This window comes from Elephantulus edwardii, unplaced genomic scaffold, assembly GCF_000299155.1.
Source record: "Elephantulus edwardii isolate Elephantulus edwardi_28Jun2011 unplaced genomic scaffold, EleEdw1.0 scaffold00115, whole genome shotgun sequence".
NCBI classification, from domain to species: Eukaryota; Metazoa; Chordata; class Mammalia; order Macroscelidea; family Macroscelididae; genus Elephantulus; species Elephantulus edwardii.
Genome location: NW_006399865.1, coordinates 8,577,512 through 8,588,415, shown reverse-complemented (window position 1 = coordinate 8,588,415; position 10,904 = coordinate 8,577,512). Strand labels below are relative to the sequence as shown.

General features: G+C 46.8%; 1 protein-coding gene across 1 annotated transcript in view; it reads left to right on the top strand.

Moving 5' to 3' along the window:
• ACE2 (angiotensin I converting enzyme 2) overlaps positions 1–8,129 on the top strand; it is a 46,801-nt gene extending 38,672 nt beyond the window's left edge. Inside the window, exons 15-18 of the mRNA XM_006892395.1 lie at positions 1,364–1,461; positions 2,862–2,975; positions 4,401–4,595; positions 8,021–8,129. Of these exons, the coding sequence (XP_006892457.1) occupies positions 1,364–1,461; positions 2,862–2,975; positions 4,401–4,595; positions 8,021–8,129 (516 nt within the window). The remainder of the gene's footprint in view (positions 1–1,363; positions 1,462–2,861; positions 2,976–4,400; positions 4,596–8,020) is intronic.
• The last annotated feature ends 2,775 nt before the right edge of the window (positions 8,130–10,904 follow it).

Here is a 10,904-nt window from a genome sequence, read left to right as displayed (position 1 = left end):
GGGGGGGGGGAGCGCTAGGCCTTGGTGTTTTAACAAGCTCACCAGCAGGTGGTGATGATTCACAAGTGTGAGAGCCACCGACCTAAAGATAGGTCCCTGCAGGGAGTGGTGCAAACTAATTGCACCTGAGTATTAGTTTGTGTGCAGCCAACCAGTTCTTCGGGTCCAACAGCTGCTCCTTGGGGAAATGCCAGGCAACCTCCTCCCTCCCCTGCGATTCACAGGCTCTGGAAGGAAATCTGATGGTCAGCTATGAGTTGTCTCTGACTCAATGCCCAAGGACAGAGAGGTGGGTCTATGGAGTGTTGTGCCACTAATCAAAAGGCCGCATGTCTCCAGAGGTTCGAATCCACGAGGCACTCTGAGAGAGAAGGATTAGCAAGCTCCTCCTGTTAGCTTTACAGCCTTGGAATCCAAATGGAGGGTTGCTATAAGGGGAAACTGACCAAAAGGCAGTAAACTGAGTGATTAATATCAAGGATGGCAGTTCAAACCAACTCCAAACCCTTTCAATTTAAATTGTTTACAGGAGGAGACTGCCCATCTTTCTCCTTTGGAGTGAATTTGCCCTGCTAACCTGTTGATTATTGGTGGTGGTGGTGGTGGTGGTGTGTGCTGTGGAGTCAGAACAGACCCATAGCTGACCCTCCAGTGGCTTTTTCAGAGGCATTAAATCACATGGGAAGAGACTGCTCATCTTTCTCCCCTGGAGCAGTCGGTGGATTCAAACCATGTGCCTTTGGGATTGCAGGGCACCTTCTTATCTCTTGGTCATCAGAGCTCCGTGTAGATTAGCAACTCCAAGCCACAGTAGGTGCTACAACCCTCGCCTGTAATGGAGGGAGAATGGGACACTTGCCCCCAGGTCTGATGATGTCTAAGATGACCAGACCAGAGACCAGGTCATGATCAGATAAGGCTCTGGGTCTGAACACAAAAGCCTACACCCAAGTTAATTAATGGGACCCCTACCCCAGATTCCCAGCAAAATGTTCCCTTTCATAGTCCTCCCTAAAACCTCCATAAAAAGAAACCACCCTTGGCTGCCCTGGCACCATTTTGACCTCAGTACATGTGGTCACTTGGCGTCCCTCTCAGACCACGCAATAAAGGCCTATTCATTTCTTGCGATCACCTTCTTTCTTTCTCTCTCTTGCCCTCAACCCTCTTTTCTACCTAACACATAGGACATACTATCACCATGAATTTGGATTGACGTGATGTTTTGGAGTTAATTTTTGTTTTAACCAATAACAGGTCTCTCAGGAATTTGAGACAAATGAAGACGAATGATTGCAGAGCACCACGATTTAAACGTGTCCTGTGATGCCTACTAACCTGCACATTTCCTCTGTATTTGCAGTATAAGTGGAATAACAATGAAATGTACTTCTTCCGGTCATCTATTGCATACGCCATGAGGCAGTACTTTTCTGGAAAAAACCAGACAATCCTTTTTGGGTGAGTTGATTTGCTGGTTTGTTGTCACCCTAACCAGCACATCCCTCAGTCTCGGGTCTGAGAACATTTTGCCTAAACTCTTCTTCAGGTTGAGATTAAAACAGCCTATAGTGACCGTAACAGTGGGCTCAAGGATCGGCTGACAATGAAGATGAGGACAGAGCAAGGTTCAGATATCTCCTTCACAGGGTCTCTACGAGTCACAGCTGACTCGATGGCACCTGACAATGACAACAGCTAATAACTTTTAGACTGTTTTGGAATTTTGAAATCTGAGCCTCTCTAGTTAGGGATGATTGTGGCTTATTTGGTGGTTCAATGGATTAAGAGTTGAGCTGCGAACTCAACAGGCCAGCAGTTCGAACCCACCAGCTGCTCTCCAGGAGAAAGTTAGAGCAATGGGCTCTGGTGAAGATTTACAGTCTTGGAAATCCTATGGTGCAGCCCGACTCTCCTCTGGGGCCGCTCTGAGTTGACAGGGACCCCATGGCAGTGATTTGATGAGTTCATGGCTTATTTGGCTGGGCTTGTAGATTGTGAGAGCATTGTTCTTATTAAGCCTTATCTGCGTGCCCCTCAGATACTCTCATGCATCTCAGTGTCCTAGTAAATATGCTATGTGAGACAAAATGTGTAAGTGAAGGACAATGGATTTCAATAGTGATCAGTGCTAGGAAGACAAATACACCAGGGAAGGGTCTAGAGGATAGTGTGTGTGTGTGTGTGTGTGTGTGTGTGTGTGTGTGTGTGTGTGATACAGGCAGAGGGAACAGCAGGTGCTGACAGATTCTGATCGATGACAAAAATGAGGCCAGGGCACTATGGGGTGAAGGCAAGGGAGAGAAGGACGTGGGTGGCCCTTTAAGGCCATTCTTGGGACCTACATGTTTATTCTAAGTGAGACTGGTAGACAATGAAGCGTTCTAGGGCACACAATATACCTGAGGTTTTAATGGGATCATTCCTGCAGCCAAGAGCTCAGTCTTGACTTCTTACTCACTTAATCCCACCCATGAGCTTGACCTCTAGGGATAAGCAGACTTGGTTTGTTTGCTGAGAAGGAAACGAGAGGTGGGGGGTGAGAGCTGTAAGCGCACCCAGAGTCAAAGGTGATTGCTGGCTGATTCTCTGGTGTGTGTGGAAGTGTGGCCTTTAATCTGGTGCCAAAATTTGATTCTTAGCACAGCTTAGGTATCTGATGGCTTGGGGCAACTTTGATTTTTCGGCCCAGCCTCCCCTCTCAGTGATGGCCTGTCCCCCCCACCTGCCTGGCTACCCTTTTCATTCTACTTGAAGGCCCTCTCCTCTCCCTGGTCTCCTTCCCACCAGAGAGGAAGTCTTCATTCCTTTACTGGGGCATCTCAGCCCTCAAGAAAGGTGTTTCTTTTGTTTCACCACAGAGTGGAGGACGTGCATATATGGGATTTGAAACCCCGAGTCTCTTTCATCTTCGCTGTCACTATGCCGAACGGGTCTGAAACCATTCCTAAAACTGAAGTTGAAAATGCCGTAAGGTGAGATTTTTCCTTTCAAGGGCCCCGGTCTTCAGATCTTCATGGCTGCGAACTCTTCGTGCACCCAGAATGTTTACTGGGCACTGCTCTCCGTCACTGACAGGTTTCGCTTCATCTTCCAAGCTTAAGTTTTCATTCCAGAAAGATCTCATGCCAAGGGAATTGTTGATTTCCAACCTGAAAGATGCAGCCTGAGACAATGATTTGAATAGAAATGATGTTATGTCACAATATACCTTGCTATTAAAAAAAATCAGAAACTCCAATATAAAAATATGTCTCTGGGGGGTAAAGTACTGGATGGTGTAATTCAGTGGTGGAATCTGCAATTCCCACGTGGGAGACCTGGGTTCAGTTCCTGGTCAGTGCATTTCGCGTGTAGTTATTGCCCATGTAGACACTTGTATGTTGCTGAAACCTAGTCCTTAAGAAGGAGTAGGAAGAAAGGCCTGATAATCTACCTCTGACAGTCAGTCAGTGAAAACCTTCTTAGTGCACGGCCATTCAGCAGCCGCCCACAACAACAAGAGTTTCTTTGAGAAGTGACCCCAAAATAGCACTGCAGGGGAAGCGACAGAAAAGGAAAATCATAGATAATAAATAGTGAAAATCAATTCCATTTAGACTGTCTGGGTTTGGGGATGTGTTGATTTTTTTTTTTTTTTCGTTTAACCTTCAAACAAACAAAAAGCATAATACGCCCTCTGCAACTGAGCCGCTCACTAGGTGGCGATCGTGAGCTAGGTCCCAGAACGCTGTTCTTTGGCAACGGGAGGGCAGGGTGGGCCTGCACTGGTGTGTTACAGACGTCATGGGGCTCACCACGTGGGGGCCCAACCCTCCCGGGAGCTGGGCCCACCACTATACCCCGCAGGGCCCTTGCGATTGGTTTCCACATTGGCCTGCCGGGAAAGGGGATCCGAGGGCTGATTTCGATTTGCCCTCCTTCCTTCCCTGGTGGGCTCAGACCCCCTGACCAAGAAGCAGACAAAATGCCAGACACTTCCCTCTTCATCCCAGAGTGGCCTCTTCTGTCTCATTCGCATGACTCTGACTTGGCTGCAGGAGTGGATGCCTTTTTTTATTTTATTTTATTTTTTTTTTTGGAAAGGAGTTACTTGTTGCCAGTATTTGTTAGCAAGTCATTATAGTGAGGCTCTGACATAGCAGAACGTCTCCCCAAACACCCGCCATTTGCACTTTTCCACGCTTGTGACCACCCCATCCCTACCCCCACTGGCCCCCATTGAAGCTGCTGCCATACCTAACTTTGGTTCTTTGATAGAAAAGGTGGTCTATTGTCTAACTGCCTGTCTTCCACATTATTTCATTGTTATTTTAGGTGCGCACTCTTAGGCTCAGCCATACCTGATTCTCTCTGGAACAGAGTTAAGCCTCTTTGCTGTGTTTTGTTTTTACGAACAGGATGTCCCGGGGCCGTATCAATGATGCTTTCCGCCTGGATGATAACACCCTGGAGTTTGTGGGGATTCAGCCGACACTGGCTCCCCCTTACCAGCCACCTGTTGACATCTGGCTGATTGTTTTTGGGGTGGTGATCGGAGTGGTGGTGATTGGCATTATCCTCCTGGTCATCTCTGGAATCAGAGATCGAAGGAAGTAAGTGATCATCTGCCTAGGTAACCTCAGAAGACAAAGGAAGAGGGCATACTTGCTTCTAAGGAGCACCTTGGGTGTATTCCCTCCAAGACTGTCTTGTCCTTTGGCAGTCTATGGGATATTCAAGCGCTCTTCTCCAACACCACAATTCAAAGGCATTGATTCTTCTGCCATCCTTAGTCATTGCCAACTTTCAGATGCACTGGAAGCAACTGAAAGCACTATGGCTTGGATCAAGCACACTTTAGTCTTCAAACTGGCATCCCTGCTCTTCCACACTCAGCAGATTTCCTCAGTACAACCTATCTTTTGATTTCTGGACTGCTGCTGCCAGAGGCGTTCATTGTGAATCCAAGTAAAATGAAGGGAAAGAAACGTATAGGGAACATGAACCAGAAATGTTGTAGGAAGAGGTGGGTTGTATAGGCTATTTCTTTAGCTGGACAGTTCTGTGCCTAAATATTCTGATGGCTCCCCAGAAATGATCCCATTTCATTCTCCCTTCACCCTCTTAGCAAGGCACCCAGAAGGTATCTGACATGGGGTGTCTGGTCAATTCCAATCCACCCACAGCATCTCTTCCCTAGTGCCAGGGGCACTGCAGATGCACTGTGGTTGGCAGGCCCCAGAGGACCCTCCTGACTGCTGAGACCTCCTTGATCTAGAAAAGATCTTAGCAACCGGACCAGTACTGGGGCTATGTAATTGTTCAAGAATGAGCTCTGAGATTTGCTTTTAACCACTCCCCTCTGGTCACCTACATGCCTCCCCAGGTGGCCCTGACTCTTAGCATTCATTTTTTTTGTGCGTGGGCCCAGGCCCCTTCGAATTTGTTTTTGAGTTAACAAGTTCAAGTTCACTGCAAATTTAAACTGCTAGAGACGTGCTGTCTAGTCTTGGTCTGCCACTAGGTTTTTGTCTGACTTTGAAAACAGATCATTTTCTTCATCAGGCTGATGAAATAAACAGTCCGATTCTCTTTAAAAGAGCCCTGAAGGTAAAAAGCAGTTGAATACTTGGACGAAAAGTTGACAGTTCGAATCTCCTCCACCAATGCTCTATGGGAAAAAGACCTGGCAAATCTCTTCCCAAGAAAGACCTGTCACGTGGGATTGCCACAGGGCAAAACTGGCTCAGTGGCACCTCATAACTGCTTCTTAATACCCCCACACAGAACTCTACTCCAAGTGCAGGCTGTTGAAGCATTTTCTTGATTAACTGTCTACAAGCACTGCTTTATTTTGCTCAAATGTCTTGAGTGTAATTTGTGTGTGTGTGTGTGTGTGTGTGTGTGTTTCCACAAATAGCTCCGCTGGGGGAAAAAAATTAGGCATTGAAGAGATAATACATTCACTATGATTAACATTTTTCAAAACATAAAAGGATTTAGGAAGAAGAAAGAAAAGGATTCCTGGAGACTTTCTCATATCCTTTGCCACCAAGTTCACTAGCCAATACCATTGAAAAGGGTCATTTTGACAGTACTAGTCAATTATGTAGTCCCCAGGGAGCTACTGAGACCCCAAAACTCCTACCTCTCTGGTGCTTTGAATCTACCAGCGGCTCCATGGGGTAAAGATGGACAATCTCTTTCTGTGCCATTTACAGTCTTAGAAGCCCAATGAAAGGTTCTGACACATTAGCAATGAGTTGGTATCAGACTGGAAGGTGCACCCAGTTCTCAAAGCCGGTTCTTACGTTACAAAGCTAAGCTACCCCTTTGGGGCTTTTGGTTTTTGTTGTTGTTGTGTTGGTGTTTTTTTTTTTTTAATTAGTTGGTTTTTTTACACTTGTTGTGTGCCGTCAAATCAGACTTGACTGGCACAGGAGGCGAATGCCCCTCCTCCAGCAGAGCATCCGGTGGATGGGAACTGCACACCTTTGGGATTGCAGTGTTGCTTCTTGCCACTAGGCCATCAGAGCTCTCTATCTGGAAGCAGATAACTTCATAGAGAAGCTCTTTAAATTGAAGATGCAATTGACTAAGTGACCGCTGATGTTATTAGAAAAGGTACTACTAATAAAAAGGCAGTAACATGATAGAGAAAGGATTGAGGTTGTCAACTATTTCATCTTGCTTGGATCCACAATCATAGCTCTTTTTACCAAGCAGTCAAGTGCCAGGAGACAAGCTGTATTGGAAAATCTGTCAAGGATCTCTCCAGAGTGCTAAAGAACAACGATGTCAGTCTAGAGACTAAGGTGCACCTGATTGAGGCCATGGTCTTCTCAGTTGCTTGCTATACATCCGAGAGCTAGACAGTGAATAAAGAGTGAACAAACCTTTGAGTTGCAGTGTTGGAGAAAAGTATTGAACAGACCATGAACTGAGAGGAGAATAAGTAGGTGTGTCCTGGAGAGAGCAAAATCAGTTTGCTTCTTGGAGGCAAGGATTTGGAAATTCCATCTCATAGACTTTGGGCATGTCACCAGGAAGGACCAGTCCTTGGAGAAGAACATCATGCTTGGAAAGGTGGAACATCAGCGAAGGAGAGGAAGACCCTGGATGAGAGATGGATTGACGTAGTAACTGAGACAATGTGTGTCAGAGACAATGAGGTTGTCTCGGGACAGGACAAGGTTCAGAGCTGTTGTTCATAGGATCACTGTGAGTCTTAGTAGTCTCAATGGCACATAACAACAGCATTCCTTGAAGTGTCTATGCTAGGTCGAGTCCCCGCGTGATACACATGATTAGCGTTCAGCTCCTAACCAGCTGTTTGCATCCACCGAGCTTTACCTCAGATGAAAAGTACAGTCTGCTTCTAAAAGCCTTGAAACTCCTATGGTGTAGTTCTCTGCATATATGGGGTCGCCATGAGTCAGAGGTGACTGTTTAACGGATATGGCTTTGGAGATGTTAGTGGTTCGCTTCCAGGCCACTGCGATGTATCAAGTCACACAAAGCCCTTGGTGCATAATACATTTTTCCCCAGCGCAAGTAACACATGTGCACTCTACTGTACCACAGTAAGTGTGCAAAAGCACAACAAAAAACTTTGAAAACGCAGTGAGAATGACCCAAATGTTAACATGCACACAAAGCAAGAGCAAGATGGTGGAAAGATGGCGCCAAGTGACTTGTTCAATGCGGGGCTGCCACAAACCTTCCACAAGAAAACCTACACTCTGGTGTCCTACCAGCTCGTTTCCCTGGTCCACACATAACCACCATCATTTCTTGAAGAGGTGAAGTCTCCAGGTGTCTCCTGGGTCCGCACCCCTAACCAGCAGCCAGGGGCCGAGGAAACGCATCCAGTGTCATTCTCACTCCCCAGAGGTTTGTAGTCTAAGGAGAGGAGGGTGACACGCAGGTGAGGCCCCCAGTGACCCGCCCCTGGCATGGCACAGAGGCCTGGGTGGTGGTGTGCGGCACAGGCAGTGGTCCCTCTAGTCCCTGATAAGGTGACTTCTCTCTCTGACAGGAGATCCCGGGAGAGCACCCAGGAAAACCCTTACGCCTCGGTGGACTTGAGCAAGGGCGAGAACAACCCCAGCTTCCAGAGCCCTGAAGATGTGCAGACCTCATTTTAGCAAGTGTGCCCCACTTCCACTTCCTGTGGGTGCTCGAGGCACCAGAGGACACAGGATTATGGAGATGTTACCAGCCTGTTCCTGCAGCATCCCCCCAATGCAGCGCCTCCTCACGGGGACACTCACGCCCACTGCTTTCAGTATTTATTTCCACATTGCCTGAGAGGCGGGGGAGAGGGGAGGGACATGTAACCACTATGCTGTGTCACTGCAATGAAATAAAAGCTCTACCGCTGGCGCACCTGTGGCCTCGTGTGAAATATGGATGCAGTGCCTGTGAGGACCGAATTGGTAACCTGGGGAGGCTGTGGGAATCAAGAAGGAAATTGAGAAGTGTCCCCTTTAATTATGCCCCCTGCGAAGGGTGACTGTGTTCTCAAGGACCAGAGAGATTGCCTAGGGGGCCCACCATCTTTGAATCTAAAAGGAGACAGGAGACTGGGGAGGAGGTAAAGGGCATCACTTTCTCACTTCCCACCTGAGAGCACCAAGGGGTCCCCACAAACCACTGGTCCCCACAAACCACAAACCTCCTAGAGAACTCCTGCCACAAAGGGGCTTCCATGGGTCTCAAATTGAAGGCCTGCCTCTGAAGTGGGCACCTGATCCCTTCAGTCTCTTGTGCTCACCCACAGGGTCTGAGCAGTGAGCAGACACCCCTCAAAACTCCACTAGACGTGACCTTTCCACACCAGCCCTGTGTGCTGCTTCTCACCCCCATGGATGACAGTCCTTGTGTTATGTGGGGCCCGTGGCCTCCCAAAGGTCCCGGATGTAGCCCAACTTTTTCAAATGGTTTTGTGGTTTAATTATGTGGTTTTACATAAAAAGTAGAAAATTAGCCAGACAAACAATTCTGGTAAGACTCGAGCCTGTTTTTTGAGAAAGCTAGACTTTTGTAGTTTTGTCTCTGATGCTCAGAGGTTCACATAAGATGCTCCAGTGCTCTCAGAACCCAACAAAGAGTTCACGTAAACCTCCTGACACCCTCTGGTGGCCTAGTGGTAAGGAGCTGTGTTGCAATCCCAAGTCACAGGTTCAAATCCACCAGCCGCTCCATGGGAGAAGGATGGGCAATCTACTCCGTGTGATTAAAATACCTGTGAAAATTCACTGAAGGGTCAGCTATAGCTCTGTTCTGATTTGATGGTATACAACACAACAGCAACACCTTCTGAAGAGAGCTCTGGTGGTGGAGCTTGTAATGTGTTGTGCAGCCTAGTGGTAAGAAGCTGCTCTGCAATCCTAACATCACAGGTTCAAATCCATCAGCTGCTCCGTGGGAGAAGGTTGGGCAATTTCCTCCAATGTGATTTGTTGGAGATAGTGAGAGTGGCTTAGACTAGAGCAGGATTCAGAGCTGTGAGTCACCGGCAACTTGATGGCACATAACAACCTTTATGGCAGTGACTATGAATCACAAAGAATAGCATTGGCCCCACAAGGTCTCCAAGGCTATCATATTTAGGGAAGAAGATTGCTACATCTTGCTCTTTTGCAGGGGTTGGTGAGCTCAAATGATCAACTTTTTGACTAGCAACCGAGCACTTATCCCTGACAAATGAGAGCTCCTTGTCTAACGACTAGAATGGCTCAATTATCTTCCCCTATTGGAAGACCTAGGAGGTCTGATGGTGGAATCTCCAGGGAGATGCACCACTAACCCCAAGGTGGCACCTCTCTGAGTGTTCGAATCCACCAGGACGGATAATCTCCTCAGTTTTGGAACGATTTACAGCCTCCAGAAACCTGCTGGAGGGGCAGCTGTGAGTAGGTTCTGACTCCATGGCAATGAGTTGGATTTTCTTTTGTGTTTTGAGTAACTGAAGACCTATAGTGGGTGTTAGAGATTTTTTTTTTTTTTACCATTTACAGATGGTTCTTCCCCAGAAGCTAATCTGAAATCACATAAACAGATCCTGGAAAATGACAGATAGGCCTAATTGCAGTGTCCTTCAATTTTAAGAAGCCTGGGGAGATGAAAAGAGTTTGCACTCAGGTGCTAATTAAAAGTGTGTTGCTTCAAACCCATCCATTGGCACCATGGAAGAAAGGCCTGGCGATCTTCTGCCATAAAGATTATAAGCCAAGAATAACCCTTTGGAGGGCAGTCTACTCTGTAGCACATAGGGTCACCATGAGCTGGCATCAACTCAATGGCTCACTGGGCTCTCCACACAACTCTTTCTCTCCCCTGTCTTGACACTATGGATAGATAGTCAAGTATGCCAAAAGATATTAATAATGCATAGGTCCAGCAGTAGGGTAATCCCAGGAACAGTTATAAAGCTGAAGTACTTCCTAGCAATCACCAGGAGAAGTGAAGATAGTACTTCTGGGCCTTTGTATCAAGATTTTTGTTGTTATTGTTGTGTCTAGTTGGAACTGACCCTCCAGGAGGTTTTCAGAGGCAGTAAATTACATGGGAGTTGATTGCCCATTTTTCTCCCACAGAGTAGCTGGTGGATTTGAACTGTGTACCTTTGGGATTGCAGCACAATTACTTGCCAATATCAAGCCACCAGTATCAAGAGAGAGGAAATAGAAACCCAGCCGGAAGCCCTACTACAGGCCTCAATTTGAAATTGAGGATTTCCAACTAGACAGCAACAATCTTTAAATTCCAGAAATATGACCGTGGGAAAGTTTACTCAAAGTTGGTAACAGTCAGGGTTCAGGAAAAGGCACCAAGTCATGACTTAGCTTCTTTTAAAATTTCCTAAATGATATTTAATACATCATTTAACAATGTTTAACTTCTGTTTTTATGTTAGG